Source organism: Papaver somniferum, chromosome 3, assembly GCF_003573695.1.
Source record: "Papaver somniferum cultivar HN1 chromosome 3, ASM357369v1, whole genome shotgun sequence".
In the NCBI taxonomy this organism is placed as follows: domain Eukaryota; kingdom Viridiplantae; phylum Streptophyta; class Magnoliopsida; order Ranunculales; family Papaveraceae; genus Papaver; species Papaver somniferum.
This window is the reverse complement of record NC_039360.1, coordinates 142,062,547-142,087,366: the sequence shown is the minus strand read 5'-3', so window position 1 is coordinate 142,087,366 and position 24,820 is coordinate 142,062,547. Positions and strand designations below refer to the sequence as shown.

At 34.9% G+C, this 24,820-nt stretch overlaps 2 protein-coding genes across 2 annotated transcripts; one reads left to right on the top strand and one right to left on the bottom strand.

Moving 5' to 3' along the window:
- Positions 1-13,377: 13,377 nt before the first annotated feature.
- LOC113361691 (probable xyloglucan endotransglucosylase/hydrolase protein) lies at positions 13,378-14,857 on the bottom strand. Its single transcript, XM_026604849.1, has 4 exons — positions 14,550-14,857; positions 14,360-14,460; positions 14,052-14,245; positions 13,378-13,964 (listed from the first exon to the last, which is right to left on the bottom strand). The coding sequence occupies exons 1-4, from the start codon at positions 14,734-14,736 to the stop codon at positions 13,559-13,561; spliced, it is 888 nt and encodes a 295-aa protein (XP_026460634.1). The 5' UTR covers positions 14,737-14,857; the 3' UTR covers positions 13,378-13,558.
- A 360-nt stretch (positions 14,858-15,217) lies between these two features.
- Positions 15,218-16,782, top strand: LOC113361690 (probable small nuclear ribonucleoprotein F). Its single transcript, XM_026604848.1, has 5 exons — positions 15,218-15,355; positions 15,615-15,702; positions 15,822-15,859; positions 15,965-16,029; positions 16,473-16,782. Exons 1-5 carry the CDS (start codon positions 15,350-15,352, stop codon positions 16,540-16,542), a joined length of 267 nt encoding a protein of 88 aa, XP_026460633.1. The 5' UTR covers positions 15,218-15,349; the 3' UTR covers positions 16,543-16,782.
- The last annotated feature ends 8,038 nt before the right edge of the window (positions 16,783-24,820 follow it).

Genomic DNA, 24,820 nt, shown 5'->3' with positions numbered 1-24,820 from the left:
AAGCAACAATCACTAAAGGAATATTTCAACACAGTGTCCACTTGAAATAGGGTTAGTCCAGACTGGTCTAACAATGTAAAAATTACAAAATCAATTGTTCAAGATCAATCAAGTCTTATCCAACAAACAAGGTCGGATTAAACAACTATGATTGACTAACGTAAAACCTCCATTATTTCAATTATATAAATAAAATATAATGCGGAAAAAAAATAACACGAACACCAGATTTTGTTAACGAGGAAACCGCAAATGCAGAAAAACCCCGAGACCTAGTCCAGAATAAACACACACTGATGATAAGCTGTTACACCAATTTCCTACTACCTATTCGGACCAGATGTAATACATTCTTCAGCACTTGTAGAACTCCTAGTAAAATAACGATTCTCTTTAGGAACTCTTCACAAAAATCTTCTAGCAGAACCCAAAGTTCTCTTTAGAAGACACACCACCACGATTGATACGATTCCATATCTTGTATGCACAAAACACCGCTTTGATTTCCCTTTAGATGTAAATCAAGGTTTTGGAAATCTTGTGTTTATTTTGATAAAAACAATTACTAGGTAAAAGTAATATCAAAACAAACTTGTAGATTAGGGTTTTAACTTACAATCAGTTGCGTACACACAAGGAGTCCCTGAACCTGATTTCCGTAAGTAAACTTGGGTGATTCCAAAGATCAATTTCCAAGTTAAGAAAACCCTAATAAATCTACAACAAGAACAACTAGAATAAATCTAGAGATATCTGGTTTAAAACTTCTCAAGGATTTTGACGAGATGCCTCAAAAGAAGTTTTTCTTTCTAGTCTCCGATTTCGACTAACAAGTGTTGGTATACGATCGGAAACTGAAATCTATCAAAACCTAGGGTTTATGATCAACAACTCTTGAATGGTTTTATATCAGAAGAGAAAACCTTAGAATAGACAAGAGGTGAAAAACCTAGATTACAATTTGTATGATCAATCACGAAGATTAAATCCAACTTGGCTTTGTGATCCCTAATACAAAGACTTTTATCTCACTCTCGTTCACGAAGAATGGAAGACGTGGAAAACAACCTGCAGAGCTTACGCCAATTTTCCAAAGGGATGAAAACGTGTAAACTCGCGAACTCATTATTTATAATGAACAATAGCTTGGAAGCTAAGCAAAGATATTTTCCTTTTACAAGACTCTCCTAAATATGGGAGTCTTTCCTAAGTTAAAACTCTTGCCAAAATGATTAAATAAATAACTTATTTAGCAAAAATTATATTTATGTGAATAAATCACATTTTAGCTTAGGCAGGAATCACAAACACTTTAATATAGTAATCAAAAGTGTTTGAACCAATAGCTAACTTGCCTAGATAAGGAAACATCGACAACTTGACCAAAAATCCCATTTAGTCACGCATTGGGCCCAAGTTCGCGGACCACTCCAAAGCCCATGGAATGTTTCCTACTAATGAACTTAAATCACTCATAACTTTGTCGTTATAACTCGGAATTGAGTGATTCTTGGCTCATTGGATTCGCAAGCTCATTCACTATAACATGAGATCCTTTATAGGGATAAAAATTATTATCACCAAAGTCATGAATCAAATAACCTCAAGTATATATACATAAATGTACATTTACCGTCATCGGAATTGTTCCATATAGTGAGCATATATCTTGATAGATTAGAAAGGTAGAATAGAACAAGAATCCAAATGAAATCAATCACATACCTTTGATGAAGTACTTGTTGATGTCTTCTTGTAGTATTCAATCTTCAATCTTCATCCTTTAAGGATAGCTTCAATTCAACTTCTTAGACCTAATCTAGTCTGAAACTATCTTTAGTATGCTAAATCAAGAATGCATTTTGGAAACTAAAATTGACAACTAACTTGACATACCAACGCTAGTGGGTTCAACCGAGCAGTGCTCTAACATTAATCACAAGAAAACTCATAATTAATCTAATCGAAATACACAACCAAACTAATCACCAAAGTAATCAATTTAATTGGTCATGCTCGTCATAAGAAAACTTACGGAGCAACAACTAAATAACCAAACAAGATGATTAATTTAGTTGAATATGCTCGACATAAAGTACCTCACGGAACAACAACTAAGATAATCATAAAAATAATCAACTTGGTCGTTTAGTGCTCAACATAAGACATTTTACCGAGCCTCACAGTAATACATAAAATATGGATCAGGGAAGATCAATACTGCGGAATACACAAGGATTCATTCTATTTTCCATCACTATTTGCATAACGACATTCAATAGACATAATCCTTGCAAACAAAATACTTCAACCTATCTTCCATCAATGATTGACATAATAGGCTTCACATTTGTATTTGTCAAAAGTCTATTCATTCTTTTATCAATACATGCATATCGACATACGAAAGACTATACTTTTGACAAGGTATAGGACAATCATAGTTCACGGACGTAAACACACATATCCCATAACAATATTGCAATATATAAAACCATAAAGATTAATACTGCAAAAATCATCTTCCAAACACATTTAGAATTTAAACCAATAAATCTAAAAACAGGAAGATGAAAACGTTTGACATAGCTATGTGTAATCACAATAATGGCTATTCCAAACTTTAGTTATTCTTCTAAACAAAACAAGAAAAATAGAAGATTTACTAGCATAATAAAAGAAAAACATACTTCTATGCCAACGCCGAACACGAACTGAAGTCATATAGACAACTCTGGATCCTCATGAGTCTTGAGATCGATGAACTTGTGATCGACAACATCTACTGCATCTTTAGAAAAGATATCTTCATTGAGAAGGTCTTTAATTTGTGCTTTCATGAGACCAAGTTCAGACGTAACCTTTTCCAACTCAGTTCTTAACACATTAATACTTTTCAAAGTATCAACAACATGCAGCTTTGATTCCTTAAAATATTTAAGAAAATCATGAACCACTTCAACAGAGATCATATCCTCCTTCTCAACATCCTCATAAGTATAATCATAGTAACATAAGGCATTAGGATGATCTTCATCTACAAGGGTTTTTTCTTCCTCCCTTCGGACTCAAAACCAATACCTTTATCAAGAAAGCCTTTAGAAAAACCACAAGTTCGTGAAGAGAACGACATTCTTGACAAACCAAGATAACCTAGAGTAAGAAATCGTGACTCAGAGGTTTGGTATTTATATGGTTTCTAAGGGAAAAATACCTTTAGGGTTACTAAGAATTGATTCGTATTAGTAACAGGGGTACCCGTACGAAGACAACCCGACCCAAGGAAATCTTATGGGCAAAGTCTTTTTGCTACATGAAAATTCATAAATGGCTCTGTAAATTCCATACCATTAGGAGTAATTTAGAGCACATGAGTAGCAAGCAATCTTGTTGCAAGGAAACAAGAAGGAAAAATAACAAGAAACGACAAAACAAATACTTAAGCAACCTTTTTTGCAGACCAGTAGTTTATCTATAGACGATAAGAAAATAGCTTCACTAAACAGAACTAGTATGCTAACAGTATACCTGAGCATTGACACATCTTACTCAACAGAATTTTTATGAGTAAGTTCTTTAATCCTTGTGATTAATTAACACAAGTATGAGCTCTGAGCTCATTAAAAGAATTTTGTTTTCGGTTGAATCTCTTTTTCTTTTTGAATCTAGAAAAGGATCCATTTTGATGTGAGAAATTATCATAAAACTTACTATCATCAAAATATGAGACATAGTTTGCGTCCTTACCAGAGGATTTTTTCCTTGAGGGAATTGATAACCTGTTGATAGTTTCTTATTCCTTCCAATTATCTCCTTCAGGATATTTCTCATATCATCATTTTTGCTCCTTTCTCCTGCAATCTTATTCACACCAAGGACAACATTATCTTCTCTTTTGACGATAGGAGAGACTTGTTCCTTTATTAAATGTTTTGTTAAGACTTCTATTCTGCTTCGAAACATTTGAGGAACTCATTGAAATGAACTTTCTGGTAGCATACACAGGGTATGTATGAAAACCAATTGGTTTAGACATACGGATGTCAGTTACACCTTTGAGGATTAAGTCTAAGGTGCGTTGAAGTTGAACAAAGGATTTTTTTATTCAACCTAGAGTTATCTTTTTGTTTACCAGAACATTTTGTCTCACACAGGAGACATACTTTCTGATCACAAGAGTGATTAGACAGTACAATATTAATAGTCTCGTTAGGAGATTTCTTCCTTCCATGTGTTGTAGAACACCCTTAACTGGAGGAGACTAAAACATCTTTTCTAGATGGAAAGGATTCCGATTTTACTTCTGGAGATGGAACATTTTCAGGCGTAGTAGAAGTACTTGATATGTTGGGCTGCTTAGGGAATCCTTGAATAGAGAGTTTACTCAAGCGATGTTCAATTTCCAAAGCATCATTTTTGAGGCTTGCCTCAAGAGATATACATGAAGAATGATATTCAGTATTTTCTTTGAACTTGCAGTCCCTTACAACACCAAGGAGAACATCGATATGATGTTTTAACATATTAAATCCATCAGCTTGGATTCTAGCAAGATTTAGAATCAAATCACTCTCTTCAGCCGTTTCCCGTTCATTTAGAGAGACAAACTCTTTTGAAGGGTAATCAGAAAAACACATGTCGAAGCCTGTCTGTCTTGTTTGAACACAGGGTTCGTCTATATTTGAGATTTAAGAATCTTTCTCTTTAATAGAAATAGACGAGACAGAACTTTTATTTCTGGTGACGTGTTTATCAGAGATAGTACTCTTGTCCATAGAGTCAGATCGCTACAAACACAGACTTGTAAGGTCTTCAACGTGTTTGCCTGCTCTGATACCAATTGAAAAAGTGGGGGGGGGGGGGGTACAAAAACCACACCCAATATTTCGCTTAGCAATCTGTATGGACAAACTCCAATATACTTTTTAGAGAATCAATTAGACAGTCAGACTCAATCTAGATAAAAAAAGTATATCAAAGAGTTTATATCTCAATCTCTCGATTTGATATATACTCAAGCAAATAGAAATCTGCGAGTCTTTATCAAATACTAGAGAGATAATTTGGATGGTACCAAAGACCAATATCCAAGTGTCAATCAATTTAAATCAACAACCAAAAGGTCAGATATTCTTATTGATTGAACAACACACAACCTGTGATATTTCAATTATATAACAAAATATAATGCGGAAAAGAAATAACACAGACACCAGAATTTTGTTAACGAGGAAACCGCAAATGCAAAAAAAACCCGGGACCTAGTCCAGATTGAACACACACTGTACTAAGCCGCTACAAACACTAGCCTACTCCAAATTAACTTCGGTCTGGACTGTAGTTGAACCCCAATCAATCTCACACTGATCAAAGGTACAGTTATGCTCATACGTCTCTGATCCCAGCAGGATGCTACGTACTTGATTCCCTTAGCTAATCTCACCCACAACTAAAAGTTGCTACGACACAAAGTCAAATATTTTAATAAACAAATCTGTATCACACAGAAAAGTCTACTCGGTAATAGATAAATTCGTCTCCCACGAATATACCTACGAGTTTTGGTCCGTCTTTTGATAAATCAAGGTGAACAAGAACCAGTTGATAAACCGGACTTATATTCCCGAAGAACAACCTAGTATTATCAATCACCTCACAATAATCTTAATCGACGCAGCGAAAAAAGATATTGCGGAATCACAAACGATGAGACGAAGTGTTTGTGATTTCTTTTATATCTTGCCTATCGTAGATATCAATCTCAAGCCAATTATTACAATTTTACTCGTACAATAGAAACAACAAGATCAGATCACACAACTACAAGAAAGTAGTATCAGGCTGGCTTCACAATCCCAATGAAGTCTTTAAGTCGTTAACCTGGTTTAGAAGAAGAAATCAAAGGTTAAAGGAGAACCGACTCTAGCTTAGCACAACTAGTATCACACAGAAGGTGTGGAGATTAGGTTTCCCAGTTGTTAGAGTTCTCCCTTATATAGTCTTTCAAATCAGGGTTCGCAATCAATGTTAGCTTGGTAATAAAGCATTCAATATTCACCGTTAGATGAAAACCTGATTAGTTCAAGCTAATATATTTCAACCGTTAGATCGAAAACTAGCTTGTTATACACAAATGAAATGCACGTTTCTAGGCTTGTGTAACCGTACCCAAACTTGTACATTTGTTGGTTCAACAATATTCAACCAAATGGTTAGCCATATGATCACTTCCATATCAACCATATTCTTCTTCACCATAACTAGTTCAAGTGACTCAAGTGAACTAGTTAGAGAGTTGTTCAATTGCAAGGAAATCTTATGTAACTACACAAGACACAATCGAAGCAAAAAATATTTGATTCACTCGAATAGGTTCATGAACTATATAGCCACGGTTTGCAATTTGCATTCCTTAGTTATATAAGAATAAGTTCACAAACATTGTTTTTAGATATAACCTACTCAAGTTCGCATACTGGGTTCGCGGACTTAAGTTCCCGGACGGAGTTCACAAACTCCAGCAGAATTTCTCGGGTCGAGAACCTCCGCCAGTTCGCGGACTGAGTTCGTGGACTTGGCACACGCCACCATTCCGGTTCTCTTGATCAACAAAGTTCGCAAACTTCGGTTCAAGGAATAAGGACTTATATATATATATATATATATATATATATATATATGTGTGTGTGTTTCCACAACAATGCTTATATCCTCCAGTGGTTATATAATCTAAACTCTTATTTCAATCATTGAAATATTCTTAGAGGACGTTGATATTCTATAGTTGTTATTCACAAACTATTTTTCGTCAAAATAAGCAATTTTCAAAGTGATTGAAACTTGTCATGACTTTCGTCACTAGGTAAAGATGAACTTGGCTAAAGCGAAATCTTACCAACACATATTTCGAGAAATAGATAGGCGAGATAAACTCGGCTCGAAATAGCAAATGTGTATAATCTAAGTATATATAGCAAAAACGACTTTTGTCTCAAGATAGGAGATAAATAGACTTTTGAGTGATAGATAAGTTCAAGTCTCCACATACCTTTTAGTCGATGAAGATCCACCGGTTCCTTGAGTAGTCCTTCGTCTTGTATGATGGTTTCCATGGAGTTCTTGAGCTCAACTACACTTTTTATCCTAGTCCGAGACCTTAGCTATAGTATACTACAAATCAAGACTTATAGTTTTGATCACTAACATTGAAAAACATGCTTGAGATAACAACGCATGCGAGTTCGACCGAGCAATGCTCTAGCAGCAAGTTTTGCTATCTCAAGCTTGTTGTCAATATTAGATGCACAAAACTCTATTTTGATTTCTAGTCTACTAAAGTCAGGTCTCGGACGAGGAATAGAGTATGGTAGTTTAATATCAGGCATCACTTAATAACCCTCGAAGATTGAAGACTGAAGAACAAACAATGACCTTTAGAGAACTTCATCAAAAAGAGGTATATGAATATTGAACCATTATATTTACTCACGGCATTTATCATTCTATCTTATGAGACTATGTCGTATGATTTTAGTAGATTTAGTTTTATAAAGAAGAATTTCTAGTCAAGCTTGTCTTGATAAATCTCTAAAAATATGGCGTAAGCAGTGGATGTTCATAGATCCATGGTTAAGAACAATTTATTGTTCATTAACTATTTTTGTTTCAAGTTATCATTTGGAAATTGCCCAAATAATGATATTCAATATTTATGGCGATTGGGAATGTTCCGAATTTCTTAAAGAGAGTTTTCGAAACATACTGAATTATGGCCACAAGGTACGTACGCATACGCGTACCCTAGTGGTGTAAATTCTGAAAGTGGGATAGATACGCATACCCAGTACGCGTAATCCGTGGTTCTGAGTTCGTGAATAGGATGGAAGTACACATACCAATACACGTACCCCTGGGATATAAGTTCGTGAATGGCTAAGGGTACGTATACCCGGTACGCGTACCCCAACAGTCTGAGTTCACAGACTGGTCCATAGGTATGTGCACCCCTACACATACCTACCCAATAAAAGACTAAGCAGGTGATCATAAACTAATAAATTATTTTCACAAATATTATTGGCATTGCTACAACTCTTATAAAACACTTCTAAGGCAACTTTTTTAATTATATCACTTTGTGTTTATGAATCATGGTTTAAGTCTTGAATGTTAATGAACACGACTTATGCTTGAAAGTTCAAAAGGCATATTCGTCGATACAAATTATCATTGTACACAGTCCAGATTCCTGAAATATAGTGTATATTCTTTTGTGTAACTTCAAAGCGGACTTCATTTATATTGAGAATGTGTTAGCTTGGATCTCAAGTTATCTTAGCTTGAATTCAAATAGAGAGACTCATGCAACAAGATTTCTCAATCCATTGCACTTCTATGTCCTAGTTGCTTGTTGGAGTCGTCCTCTGAAAACCTAGGTTTATTCTGAGAAACACAATTAGGTTACGACTTAAAGACTTCACTTAGGGATTCTTGAAGCCCGGTCTGACCATCTTTTTACTTGATAGTTCGTGTATCCAGATCTTGTTCTTATTGATCTTTGAGGTTCTTGTTCTCATATCAGGAACGAGATTAATATAATTCACAAATTTCTCTTCGTCTCAGAGATTCCTCAACATAGATATCTAAACTCATATATGATTTGTTTAGATTGTTCTTGAGGGGTGGTTAGCAATCCAAGCTTCTCAACCCATATTCGTGAGGTTTGCTGGACTTTGTTTATTGTAAACAGATTTCCAAACCTAGATCAAAAGGGAAATCAAATATGTTTATCTGTTAGAGGTAGATTGGTACTGAAAGTCTTCACTTAGGTTGAGGCAACTCTTAAGCTGTAAATGACGTCAACTAAGGGAATCAATTGTGCAAATCCTTGCGAGGTTCAAGGGAAATAAGGAGCACGACTACAGCAGAATTGTTTGGAGGGTTAATTCGGACTCAAATACATTCCATTCCGAAGTATGATATTATGCTACTGTCTGTAGCGGCTTAATATAATTTGGTGTTCAAAGTTGTACGAGGTCCCGGGGTTTTTCTGTAGGTGTAGTTTTCCTCGTTAAAAAAATTCTTGTGTCTTGTGTTTTTCCTATTCCTTTTTCGCATTATATTTCTTTATCTTTATAATAGGAATAACACAAGTAACAAGTGATCAATCTAGGTAGTTTAAGTCCTTATTAATTGAGACAAAAAGCAAGATTTGCTCTTGTTGAATTTTATCTTGAGAGATAGATCAGAAGTTTCATACTTGTTAGAATTCAGTTCCTCTTGATTTGGATACGACTAGATTGATCTTGGATATTGATTTGTGAGATCGTAGAAGAACTCTTTCACACAATCAGGTTCACGGACTTTGTGTCTAGACACACTGATTGTGGAAGAGAAAGAGAAATATATATATATATATATATATATATTATTCTAGGATCTTTAATTTAAATCTAGTTTCCATTGTATTATGTTTTTTCCATGCAGGTTGTCGAGCAAAAAAGTTGGTGGTGTACTTCTTAGACTCTCATTTTTCGCTACTCTATTTAAGTTGTATTCAGTGAAAAATTTACATGTGAAGCGTGTTTACGTAGCTTTAGTAGTTTAGATGACTTTGTAGAGATCCATAAGCTCGTCAACGTTATTTGACCGGTCAAGAGACGATTTAGCCGCTAATGACTTGATTAATTAAATATAAATATTAATTAATAAAAAATTATCAAAACAATAATCTGGTGATGGAACTAGTAACGTCAGATTGATCTTGAAAAATTACTCAGAATGGACTACTTGAACGTGTTATTCGGTTACCGAACAACGAAGAAATCATCCAAATTGTGTGAAGGGTAAAATAGTCATTTTATGGGAAAAGCAAATTAAGGAAACCAAGATATATACCTGGGAAACCCCTATCTTCTTCTTCTGGCTTCTCATATCCAATTGGTCGGGTGCCACAATAAATTTGGTTAACAAAAAACCAAAATCGAAAAAGAATCTATTTCATTTTCTTTCTTCTTCTCTTCTTCTTTTCTTCTTCTTTGCTCTTGACCTGTTAGTGATTTGAGAGGAGATAAGAGGATATTTTGATCAAGAGGAGCAAGTAAAGATCGAGAAATAGCTGATGGTGGGATCATGATTCCAGTGGTGAATTCAAGCTCAATAGAAAAGGTAATCATATCATTTATTAGGATTTTTTTAAATTGATAAATGATTTATTAAAAATTGTGCAGTTTAAGTGGGTTTGGAGAACATAATATGACCAAGAAGGTTGATGGGTTAATTTGAGGATTAGATTGTGTGATCCGAGAAATTGGGAAAATAAAGGTTTGGTTTCTGTGATGAAACCAAAGAAATTAGGATTCAAAAAAGTAAATAAAGAACTAGATAAGATGATGAATCTGTGATTATTTTGAAATAGGTAAAGGGGTATGTGCATTTAATTTTTACAACTAGGGTTTACTGATAATTTGAAAAACAAAAAGAAAAGTTAGAATGTATTGGCGGTTTAGGTTGTAATCCTAGTAGTTAACCAGGTGATCTAATTGTGGCATCACAAACTTGATCATTTTATGATCTAAGTGTCAAAGAAAAGATATATATTAGTTATTTCTACAAACTTATTATATGTTTGTGTATTATAATTTACTATATTTTGTAGTTCTGAACTAATATGACTTGTCATGGATTGGTGTTGAATTTTTGGGGAACTAGATAATTTATCTACTGGTGGTTCCGGACTTTGAAATCATGTCAAAAAAGCTTTTTCTTTGGCATGAGTTTAAGTTTGTTTGAACAACAAGTAACTTTGAAACGTTTAATAGGATTCAAGATCGATTCCAAACTTGTACGTTCAAAATCTCCAATTTAAACGTATATCTTTAGGATTTTGAAAGACATGGAAGTCTGAATGGGAAAGTTTTGTCTAGAAATATTGAACACGTATTTATAACTCTAATATATTCATTTGATACTCAAGGATAAGATCCCATTTATGCTATGAGAAACATATTTGAATCTTATCTTTGGGATCGAAATCGATATGCGTATTTCTTAGAGGATCGCGCATAACTAGTTGTGCTAGATAATATTAGTTGTCATAGTAGTAGGATTCTCGTATATGAGTTGGAAATATATTCTAAGATTTCATGACAACATTGTTTGCTTATAATATCTAAATAATATAAAAATATTATATTTTTGATATCCTCTTAATTTTTTAAAATTGGTATTGGAAAGAATATCTTTTGAGTATTTCGAAATTAGGTTTATTGTTTTACAAAATAAGACTTGATCACTACACTATAAGTATTGGAACTTGTACTCTTGCAAACTCAATCCCAGCCTCATACTCTGTGTGATATTTTTTATTCGATAAATATAGTTGTGAGTAAGTTTGATTGGGTTCCAGATGAAAGTCGAGTGCATATTAAGTCTTCTTATTGGAATCAAAGAAGCACTAGAGGTATATACCGTTGCTGGAAAACTAGATTCGTGATATAGCCTTCAATTGATGTTAATTGTTATTGAACTAACTCGTATAGTTATCTTCTAAATAAGTTCTTATTTATTCTATGGTCCTTCTCTTTTGATATAAGGCCACTCAAGACTGAAGATTTTCATATTGTAGATTTAAGTGACATTACACCTGTAGTGATAAAACTATTGAATTTCCAACGTTAACATATCTCGTTCTGTGATACAAATCCGTAGTGGAACCAAGTGCAGGTTATTACCGAGCAGTCACTCCTCTCCTATTTGCACTTAGTGCACTTACCGATCGTAGGCATTCGTATTTGCATAAACACAGAATTGACAAATCCATAAGTACATATCCATTCTTGAATTAGAGAGGATTCATAAATTTCTGCAAGGGAGAACTATGAATCAGCTAAGTGGTTAATCAGAGACGACTAATATATGATTAGCAACGAACTTCTGGTATTAAAGATTTATGGCTAGTGTGAGTACAATTAATGGAACAATATTGCTCAGGAAAAAGTCTAGGCATTAATATATAGATAGAGCAAGTTCAAGGAATTTAGCCGTGGAAGTTCTGCCACCTGAGACAAGTCCAATGTTCCTTTATACTAGTGAATATCCATCTAGGAGCACAGTATCTATTCAAGAATAAGAGTATGTCCGGATTGTATATTTTTTATAGTCAGAAAACATCTGGGAGAAATTGCAACAAGCACCGGTAGCATTTTGAGGACACAACACTGCTATATATTAGTGGTCAATTAATTCATTTAGGAGATGTCCAATCAATGCAGATTCGAAAAAGAGGCAGGTACTGAGGTATATAGTACATATATCGTGTATACATGGAATATTGAAAGTTTAACCGGGTGACCTCTAATACGTAGGTGGATGTATATATCTAGAGAAAGGCTATAAGCTCAGTACAGAGTGCCAATAGCTATTAGTAGAATATGTATTCTCAATTTTCTTGCAGAATGTGAGATTGAAATATAAAAACTCTATAATTATGACACATAACTAGAAACAAATATATATATATATATATATATATATATATATATATATATATTTCTACTGCAAGGCAGAGGTGATTTTGCGATTTTCGCGTTTGTTAAAAATCCACCATCAAAAATCCTGAAATATTAGAACAATCTACAATATTATCTTGTAATAATGGTTTTACAACTATCATCTGATTAAAGTTTGGTTTCGCATTAAAAAAAAAAAAGATTAAGTCATAATTTTCACAATGAATATGAAAAGTGTGTGGTAGTGAGCTAATTTTGCCCAACACAATCAAAATTATAAGTTAGTTCTAGTTGGTGAGTCGACTTCTAACCTTCAACTCACCGCATCAATTACCCCTCTCTCATTAAGACTGGGTCTTATGGAGTTCCCAACCTCTTCCCATTTCAAAAAATCGTGGCCTAAACCCCTCTTTCCCGCGCACGTTCTCTATTCTGTGGGAATCCCTGCGGAAAGAGCTAGCCAACGAACAATAGTTGTCCGTTTTGAAACAGTGTAAAATAATGATTACCTTAGTGGGGCCCATAAAGTAAAAAGTGGAATTTTGCTTACAAATCATATAAGTTATTAGAAAACGGATAATCATTTTCCGTTTTGACTTAAAATCCCTATAAGTGGGTTTTCCCAAAACCGGACGATTATTATCCGTTCACAATATTAATACAGAACCACCATTGAAATTAGGGAACCATTATCCGTTCACAATATTAACATAGAACCACCATTGAAGCTAGGCTCTTCCCTAACTGACGTGGAAAGTGACTTGGGAACAATTTGAGAACAACCACAAGACCTAGTCTAACGAAAGTCATACTCTAATTCTGTTTTCAAGAATCGAAGAATAACACTGATGCTAATGGTCAAAGAACAACGAAGAAAAAACCCCAATAATTTTGGTTATTTTATTGATTTAGCAAGAAAATCATTTAAGCATCAAATCTTGCCATAAGAGCACCAACAACTATCTAAGTTTGATTTTGTGGACACTGTCTAGATATCTCTCACATTGCTTGCACAGTTCCTTCAAGCTTCCCACTACTATCCATCTAACTTAGATATCTCCGTCTCGTCCACACTCTGGCGGAGGATTGGGAAACCTTGATTTATCAACACAGTAATTGTAGATAGTAAACTTCTTCCTTACCCATTGAAGTTTCCTATACTGTATACCATCAAGATCTTGGAAAGCCTTCTGGTCCCACCACATCCTTCCGCGTGTTGAGCATACTTGTGCTGATTGAGGTGATGCTGCATCACAACCGTCAACGTGGAATTGAGTATACGATGCTATAAAAGGTGCTTTTGACCAATCAGTCTTCTCTAAGCCACCTCTTGTTGCCCAATCATCAGCGTTCCAGAGACTTGAATAAATCTTCATTGGTTGATTGAATGGAAATCTAACTCCCAGGTCTTTACTATTCTTGAATATCCTTATTGGTACGTCGTCAACAAAGAACCTGAAAAGGTTTTATCATTAGCTTGGTTATATATATCGAAGAACAATAAACTTGGGACCATATCTTATACTCCAACATTGAACTTACGCGATTTGATGCATGTTCCAAAGGACGGAGTAGGTGTGGAAATCCTTTGAAGGATCAAACCATAGGTAGATCCTTTGTTCTCTGTCGCCTTTTCCTCCCGTGAAAACGTTGGTCTGTAAAATGTATGGTTGGCCTGTTCTGTTCCCCAAGAACTCAAAATCTATCTCATCGTGCTCGGAGTTTTGTGATGAGAGCTGACGAAACAAATAAGCACCCGTTAAAACATTTTTAACGACATCATATGTTATCTCAATGATGAAAATAGCTTGGGATTATATATGTTTTTTTCTTCTTTTTTTTTATCTTACGTAGAAAGCAGTTACAACTCCAGCTGAATCACCTCCAACCATTTTAATTCTCATACTAAAATGCCCGAACAAATAAGAATCCCTTGATTGAAATCCAGTTCCTGCACCCATTTAATTTCAGACATAAACGTAAGCAAAAGCAAGATATATCTAGTGAACCAAAATGCACTCAACTTAAAAATGAATATACCTGAGTCTTTATCGAGCACGAGATCTACATTTGCACCACCATTAAAGTACCTAATATGATGACTTGACCATGACGGAACGTAGCTCTTGTGAAATGGAACATTGACGGGTCTTCTAGGTAATCCACCAACAACACATTCACATAAAACGCATAAAGCAATACTAAACACAAGTGTTTTAGTCTTCATTTCTTGAATATCCGATAATAATACTCAAAAAAACAAAGACTAAAACCGAAAACGATGATAGCTCAGGCTTTTTTTTTTTCCTGATATAACAACACTAGCTAATTTGTAGTATGAGATGTACTCAACTATTGAGCTATGAAGAAGAAGTGAGAGTTAAGAAGTGGTTTATATAGGAAATGTAGTGTGGTGGTTAGGTAAAACGCGGTGAGAAAAGCTGATTCTAGATTTTGTTTGTTGGTGAGGAATCATGGAACGTTGCACATGATTGCACTGAAAATAAACCTAACAAAAAAAAGTGAGCCAATGTTCGTCCTCCTTCAAGGAGTTTATCATCCTTCATCTTTAGCCGTTGGATAAACATATATGCTTCTTTCTAGATTCGGTGGACTTGTTGGTCAACGTCAAAGGTCAAGGGATGTAATAGTAGATTATTTATTTCTGCAACCGATCCTTTCAAAAACATTACGTATTATTAATTTATTATGAAGTGGAACCCTTGGTTTTCATTCTTTTCTTCTCCTCTCGTTTTCTCTCGGTCTTAAACCCTAAAAAATCCCCAAATTTTCTTCAAGAAGGATTATCAGGAAATCAGTTCTTGCTCATCTCCAAATCAATGGCGGTAAGCCTCTCTCTATATCTATCTCTCTCTGTCTGTATTGTAATATTTTGTAACAATGTGTTGAATACGTATAAATTTAGGGATTAGGGGTTAAAGAATTTTCCTAGGTTTTAATTACACTTGTTACGATTACTGTATGGTTTTATGCAGATTACCCCTTTGATTTAGTCTTTACGAAATTTCTAGTGTTTTTTTAGAGGGAAAAATTTTGTTTTGATGCTGTGATTCTTACTATGTTACTTGTGTTGAGATTTTTCAGAGCGTACCTGTGAATCCGAAACCTTTCTTAAACAATCTTACTGGAAAGACGGTCATGGTCAAGCTCAAATGGGGAATGGAGTACAAGGGTACTTTTTTCTTAAGTTTATGTAGTTGGAAGCTTTTTAACAATGATAAATATCATTTGTATATCTGTTCGAGACAGTAGTAACTAATACTTAGTTAAAAATTGTGATTGATTTTGCAGGTTTTCTTGTTTCAGTAGATTCATACATGAACTTACAGGTATCACTTTTGATGATCTGTTAATTTGTTGGCATTTGATGTTTTTCTGTTCTAGTTGTTTGAGAGCCATACTAACTATTGTCCATCTGCATAACTCAATTGCAGCTTGCCAATACTGAAGAATACATTGATGGACAGTTTACTGGAAATCTTGGGGAGATTCTCATAAGGTAAAAGTCTACACGCCATTGGAAGCAAGATTAGTTCTTTGCAAATACTTGTGTGTGTATAAGTTAGATATTCTCTCTGTGTAAGTTAATAGGCAACAACAACATTGAACTATTTGGCATATGAGGAGGCTACTTAAACAGTGTGGTAATAATTGCTTGATTACCATAAACCAGCTAGCTTAAGTAGTAGGCGGGGTTCCTAAGTGGGTGTTCTACGCCTGTACAATGATCTCGTCAGTATCCTGACTCTCGAGTTTTTTTTGATAATTTTGTCAGTCACACTGACTCTAGCCAGACTGGTGGGCATGAAACATCTTTCTTATTACTCATTTTAATTGAGATTTAGGAATGATTTTGAGTTCTGTCATACTGATTCAGTGGACCTGTTTGATGTTTTTGGCTCGATCTTTATTTCATTTCATTGTTTGAGTAACAATTTGCAGGTGCAATAATGTTTTGTATCTCCGTGGTGTGGCGGAGGATGAGGAAATTGAAGATGCTGATAAAGATTGAATGGGAATGCTGAAGGTGGTTTCTCTGTAGCTGCACAACCAGTAGCTGGGGAAGCATCAGCCTACTCTTCTTCTTTTTGTTACTAGCTCATGCATGCTCGCTATTATTATTGATGACTATGAAAATTGAACTCCTTTTATCTTAAGATACTTGAAAATCTAGACTAGTGAAAGAAGATGAAATATCTATTGTCTGGAACATATAAGAGCAATCTAAAATCTCAATTCTTTTTTGTTCCTAGCTCATGTCTACCTAATTTTTGATTCGTGGTTCAGTTTACTTTCCAATCCAAGTGATATAAAGATGTGATCACCCTTTTTTACGGAAGTATCCCCATATATAGAAATTGTGCAAAGTTCATGTACCGTGGAAACATAAAAAAAGTGATCACCCTTTTTTATTTATTATTCTGATACGGTAGTACAGTGGTCTCTGGACTACATCCAAACTCCTTCAAAATGGAGTTGGCTTAGCAATTATGGGGTTAGAACCCTTATCTATTACTGGGTTGAAATCCCTTTTTTATTTAACTAATGACAGTTGTGCTTGGTTTCCCATCATCCGCAAACCTTTGTTGTTCTTGAGGATCTAATTGTTGTGTAAATATAGTAGGCAATTTCAGGAGCCAACTTGTTGCAAATAAAGGCTCGAGGACTTGAAGTTAAATTGAGTTTCCTACAGTGAAAACATGTACTACTATTTTTATTTTATTTTTGAAAATAACTGATATACTGACATAGAGAAACTAATACATAATTGAACAGGTAAATCCTGAAATAATATCACAAGGAAACTGTATCCATTCTTTACTTACAAAGTTTTTCCAAGTATATATTTTACTGAAGCATCCGCCCTACGGTTTTTGTTTCTATTAACTTACATCCAGAGTCTTTTTTGGAAACCTTAAAACCTAAATTTATTATCATTTACAATAGAAAAGTCCAAGGTATAATAGAAGATACGATGTTAGCCGCTCTGACAAGAGTACGATTATCTGATATAAACAAAATTGTCTCCAGTTTGTGTTGTGCAGTCCAGTTAACTGCTTCCAATAAAGCTTTAGCTTTTGCTTTTAAAACAGAGTCTACATTGTCTGTTCAGCATTTAGATGCTCCAAAATCTTCATTGGGTTTGTATCAGATGAAGCTATAACCTGCAAATACATAATTTTTCTCAACAGAATCATCAATACACATTATATGACAATCTGTATTCATGGCTAATACCTCAATATTCAGATGATAATCCCTCAAACAATTATCTATAGGGATTGTGACTTGAGAATTTTTTTTATACAATCCTTAAGTCCGATTCACAGATGCTAGCTGTATTTTATATTGTTCATTACAAAAATTTGATTCTGCTTAACATTTTCAATGATAACTTTATATCTGGCATTTCATAGCTTCCAAAGAACAGTCATACATGGTCATGAATATATTGCATATCAGTAAATGATTTAGTGCCAAACCAACTTTGTTAGAGCACTGCTAGGTCGAACTAACAAGTTTTGTTATCTCAAGCTTGTTATCAATGTTAGATGCACAATAATATATCTTGATTTCTGGTCTACTAAAGTCAAGTCTCGGACTAGGCTTAGTTTATGGTAGTTGAGTATCAGACTTCACTGAATAACCCTTGAAGATTGAAAACCGAAGATTAACGAAGAAATTTGGAGAACTTCATCAACAAAGAGGTATGTGAAGACTGAGCCATTCTATTTACACACATGAATTACCATTATATATAAATGAGAGTATGTCGTATGACTTCTAGTAGATTTAGTATTGCAAAGAAGGAATTTCGAGTCAAGCTTGTCTTGTTAAACATCTCGAAATATGATTCAAGCATTGGATGTTCATAGGTCCTTAACAATCTTAGTTCGAAACAGTTTATTGTTCAAGAACTATTTTTGTGTCATGTGGATCATTTGGAAATTTCCCAAGCAATGATATTTTATATCTATAGCAATTGGGATTGTTTCAAAACATCAAAAGAGAGTTTCCAGAACTTGCTGAATTCTGGACTCAAGGTAGGTACGCATATCATGGATATTTGAGGTTCTGGAACATAGGTAGGTATGCATACCTAGTACGCGTACTGTGATGTTTTGAAATCGTGAATGAGTGTAGTACGCATACCTTCTATGCATATTGTAATGATCTGAGTTCGTAATTTCTCGAATGGTATGCATACCTAGTACGCGCACTACGACTCCCTGAATTTGCGAACTGGCTCATAGATACACCTACTACTTCGCACACCTACCTAGTATGATGCTTATAGACTATTTTCACAAATATGTTTAGCATTTATGTGACTCTCATGAGTACCTCTAAGACATATTTGGTCACTAAATCACTTTGTGTATGTACACCATATGATTCAAGTCTTAAGTGTTTAAATGAACACGATATTGCTTATAAGTTCGAAGGTATATTTTCCAAGAATTGTCATTATACACGGTTCTGGTACCCGGACCATAATGTATATTCTTTCATATAATTTTAAGAAAAACTTCTCACATATATGCTTACATGAACTCCTAACAAGAGTTTTTGAAAGTGTTTGCTAGAATCTCAAGTTATATTAGATTGAAATGTATGAAAGATTCGTCCTCTATTTACCTAGGTTTCCTCTGAGAAATATAATTAGGCTTACGACTTAAAGACTTCACTTGGGGATTCATGAAGCCAGGTCCGACTATCTTTACCTTGATAGTTTGTGTATCCTGATCTTACTTTTCTGTTATCGAGGTTTTCATAATATCTTTCAGGCAAGATAGATACTAATCACAAAGTTCTCTTCGTCCCAGACTTTGTGATTCCTCAAGATAGATATTTGAACTCTCTATTATTGATCGGTTTAAGATTGTTCTTCATAGGTGATTAATGATCCATGCTTATCAGCTAACTGAGTCTAGTTAAGTGTTCCAGATTTATGAGGTTTGTTAGCTTTGCCTATTACAAACATCGATTTAAAGGAAAATCAAATAAGCTTACCTGTTAGGGGAAGATTGGTATCAAAAAGTCTTCACTTATGCTGAAGAAACTTTTAGGCTGTAAAGGACATCAACTAAGAGAATCAATTTCGCAGAGCCTTGCGAGGTTCAAGAGGCGTAAGGAGCACGGATGTAACTGAATTTCTTGGAAGATGGTCTTAACTACATCCCAATCCGAAATATGATAGTAGGCTAGTATCTGTAGCGGCTTAACACAGTTCGGCATTCAAATCTATACGAGGTCCCAAGGTTTTTTTTGCAGGTGCAATTTTCCTCGTTAACAAAACTTCTGGTGTCTTGTGTTTTTCCTTTTCTACATTATATTGTTTTATCTTTATAATAGGAATAACACAAGTAGTGCATAATCAATTCTAGTTGATAAATCCATATTAATTTTAACGATCACGAGACTCGTTCTTATAGAATTCGTATCTTAAAAGACAACAAGTTTCATACTTGGCAGAATTCAGATTCAATTATTTGGATACGACTAGATTGATCTTGATATTGGTTTTTTAGATCAACCGGGTACTCTTCTAAACAATCAGGTTCACGGACTTTATTGTCTTGAATTTTTGATTATGTCTATGTACATATAGTTCAAGTATCATTAAGTTGATCTACTCCAATTTTATTATGCTTCGTCCATACATGTTGCCGAGCGAAAAAGTTTCAGTATAATTGGTACCTTGTCCTTTTCGAACTTAACACACACTCATCCAAGGTTACTAAAATTAGATTGAGCATGTAGGGCTTGAGGATAAACCCGAACCAGACATCTCTAGGAAAAGCACAATGCATAAACAAGTGATACAATGTTTCAGTTGACATACCAGGAAAAAGACATAAATCATCAGAAGTAAGACCTAACGAGAACAAGCAAAACTTCAAAGGTAATATATTGAAAACATTTCCACAAATAGATATCAGACTTAGGTAATATATCCAATTGAACATAATTCAAAATTCACGGTTAAAATAGATGAAGCACAAAGTGTTTTGTTGGAACAACATCATGCTTTGTGGATCATAAATGTTGAGTCTGATGGGTCACTGATGATTGTGGCATATCACATTGTGCTAGCTGAATCTGCAATGATATTCAAATGATTTGAATTAATAAGTATATGTTTAATGAGTTTTCTAGATCTATCATAAACCATTATGACATGTCAAACATGTGACGGGAAGTCATATGCAAATAATCATTGTTGATGATCATAAAATGTCCATCCTCGATTTAAACGTCATAAGCAAGTCAAAATGACGAAGCAAAGAAGTTGTTTTTGACTTCTAAAAGCAAAAAAGTCGGAAGTTAGTTTAGGTACACAATTTCAGAATGATTTCTAGAACCAAAAATTAACTTTTGTGTAGCAAAGTGTTTTTTGCTTCTGACTTCTACTTTTGGAGAAGCAGAAACACTTCTGCTTCTGGTATCCAAACGCGCTGTAAACTACTCGAATCATTTCCTTTGTTCTAGAAACAAGACATCCAAATACAATACGACAACCACTTTCAGGTGACGTGAACACATAACAAACCAGAAAAGATAAAAAACATATCAAACGAGAAATCCATGATAACAAATTAGTTGTTTAGTTAATTAACATTACGAAGGTAAAACTCAAAATGCACCCAAAAGCCTTCATTTTCTAAGTGGGACAAAATTATCATGGTGTTCATAAGCTTACGGAGGGATACCGTAAGATATCCCCAAACGGCTTTGCGCATTTTGATTGAACTGGCCTCTCTTTAAAAATTTATTATTTGTAACTATAAATACGTATTCACTGCATCGCCTGAGCACGTATGACTTGAACATGTTTACTGATTTCAAATAAATAAGTTGGAGATTAAACGAAATTGAAAAGGGTATGAATTAAGGGCCTCTAACAGAGGCATACATATTAAAGTTTCTAAGCTACATATTATAATCAGGGCAATCAATGGTTTATTGTTATTACACTGCGTTCTTACACAATTACGATTCCAAAAATTATGTTTTTACATGATACACATTTCAGATTAAACCAATTTGTATTTCTACTCGTGGGGGACTTAATTGTGTAAGGTAATACGGGTTCAGTCACCATCCTCTGGGGTTCCTATAGAATATTTTTTGAACATACAAACTATACTCAACATACACAAGATCATATACATTGTCTATTAATTCATGCCATAGGGGTTCCATTACTAATATTAATCATCTCATTGAAGTGTAAAAGTTCTACTTATTAAGCTAAATAAGACAATAATCAAATCAGACACGACTACCTATACATAAATATCAATTGATTAATGTCTGTAATGAGCAAAACCAAACTTACAACTTTGCCAAACGTTTTCAGCCAGATCCTTAGTTTTCTTTGCAGTCTCCCCATTTTTTTTCTCCATTTCCCAAGTGCATCCTTCATTTGTATCCATAATACCTGATCTTTAGCTTAAGAAAACACAAAAAAACACACACACACAAAACATACAAAGATGTTGATGGGTGAAAGCGATTTGCTGGTTTCTTAGGAAAGCGGAGACTCAAGCGTACGGGCGAAGACTCCTCGAACAAGCAAATTTCCTAAACCTTTTTCAAACAGATGCATTGCACGTGAGTGCTTCGAGTTCGAGAGTTCAATATGTAGGACTCCGGCCTAAACCAAGTTCCAGAGTCAATTCGGTCACAAAGAGGGATGATGGTCGATCTGTAGGAGGGAAGCTGAGAAATGTGTGTGAGATCAATGGTGATCACGGATTGTGAACGTGTTAAAGGTTTCTGCAAGTTTTTGTCAATTGTTGAGTTTTGAGATAAGTTTTTATCAATTGAGAGGTAATTTATTGTTGGTCGAAATTTTTGTTGTTCGATCGTGGATTCAAAAACTTATTTGTATTGCAAGAATAATAAACACATTGATCCCAGTAAGTGTGATGTTTGATGGAGTAAAAGAGTTGGAAAGTAGGAAATCGTGGTTAAACTAGTTCCACGTCGTGTGGAGACTTGGTTGATTGCCCATCCACTACTTTGCTACCTCCATCAACTGCTTGCACAACTTACTCACATTTTTCATCGTGGGTGTACACACGTGTTGTAGGCTGCCAGACCAAAACCCTAGTGAATATCCCCCATGTGACGTGATTGATGTCTCACGAATGTGGAGTCTGCAAGGCAGACATGTATTAATTATCCAGTTATTGATTTGATTAGACGATGAGTCTTAGCCTTGATGATTCGAGCATAGTGGAAGAATGTGGGATGCTCTGAGACTCATGGATATAAGGTATCTGCTGAGACAGGATAATGGAAAGACATTGAGTCTTGATGAATTGTGATATATTATTTTACTAGTCGAAGTAATAATGATATTTTGATAATTTGGATAGAGCGTCCGATAAGATTTCTCGATCAAGAATTTATTTTGACATGTCAAGTATTCAACAGGAAATCAAAGATATTGTTGAATTATGCAAAATGCTCATTTCTGATCTAATATATATCATAAATGATCAATCAGAAATATTGGATGGTCGTCCGTTCGAACCATATTGCTCAGTCGAGTAAAAAATGTTGGTAGCTGGACCAAACATTAAATATAAATTAGAATATTGATTGTTGGATCAATATAATTCTCGAATGTTCATAGTTGAATCAACATGAGGAATATTGCTCGGTCGAGCAATTGATAGTTGAATCAATGAGTTCTGAACCCAGTTGAACGTGTATTTTGCTAACTTAAGCAATTTAGTGTTGATAGATGAGAAAAATAAATATTTCTAGTATAAGAAAATATTGCTCGTTTGAGCAAATATTGCTCGTTTAATGAATTATTGGTAGCGGGACCAAATAAAATATTAATTAAAAATACTGGTAGCTATACCAAATATTGTACAATTAATTAGGATGTTGATTGTTGGATCAACACAAAATATTAGTGTTTGAACTTGCTCAGAATTATGGTTTGCGGAGCATTTGGTTTGAAACCCTAATTTTGGTCGATTGTTGATCAATTGATGATTTACTGAAAATCAACCAATAAGTGATAGAGGAACGACTACATGGGATGACAGGCCAACCATGTAGCACCCAGGTGCTCGAATGAGCATGCACCAAAGTCTTTTGTAGACCAGTTGGTGAAAGGATGATTAGATACTCGTTTAATCATTATTAAAATAGTGCTCGTCTGAGCATTAGGTGGTAAAACCTAATTACGAAAAGAAAGGGGACCGACCAAGGGGTATGAAACCGGCCCTTGGTGACCAACTGATGGTCGATTGATCTAATTCCAAGTTGCTTGGAAAGAGTTTGAACCCAATATGAATTACAAAAGATTAATTAGGTCAAAATCATAAAAGGATGTGGGACCGGCTTTTGGAAGCCAAAGGGCCGACCTTGGTCGGTCAAGGTAGCATGCCCATGTCACCATATTGCCCGCGACTCAATTTTGAGAATTTTGATAATTTCTGGTGTGCGTTCCAACGATATTTTGGATTTTCAGAAGAGTTTGATCTTGACTGAGACTCTCGTTTTTGTTTGAATGAGCAAGTATAATTTTGCTCGTGCGACCAATATTTTGAGAATATTAAACTAATAATATTTTAATTTTTGTCATGAGAAGCCTGGACGATCGTGCGACCATTTGAGTTTTTGGATTTTTGGTAGTTTGAGCAATATTTGAGAAATATGGAAAAACCAGGGTTTTGCTCAAACGAGGGAGTTTCATGAGATGAGACAAGAAATAATAATAATAATAATAATAATAATAAAATAAGAAATTAGGGAGGTGTGGGACCGTCCGCGGCCAAGGCATGGCCGGCCGGCCCATGTGTCCGGTCCCGTGCTCTTTCGTATTTTATATTATTATTTTTCATCATGTGAGGAAATATTGAGAAACTGGGAGTTCTGCTCAAACGAGGAGTTTTCAAGGGACAAAGAAAATAATAAAATAGGTTAAAATAAAACAAAAGGGAGAGGCGGGCCCGGTCACGACGGCATGACCAGCCGGCCGGTGGTCCCGATCTCATGTGCATCTTGTTTATTTTATTTTATATTATTTTCTTTCCCTATTTTGCATATGTTTCTTCGTTCGCCCATATTTTTGAATGCTCGTTTATGCATTTGAGTGCTCACTTATGCATATCTGGGTCCTCGTTCGTGCATTATTGTTAAGTATGCTCACACCATTTTCTCGAGGCCTACTCGGTGCTCTGAATGCCCGTACAGTGAATATCTATTACTAATCCAAGGAATTCACCTGATAATAAGCCATGAAACGGAGTAATGACATA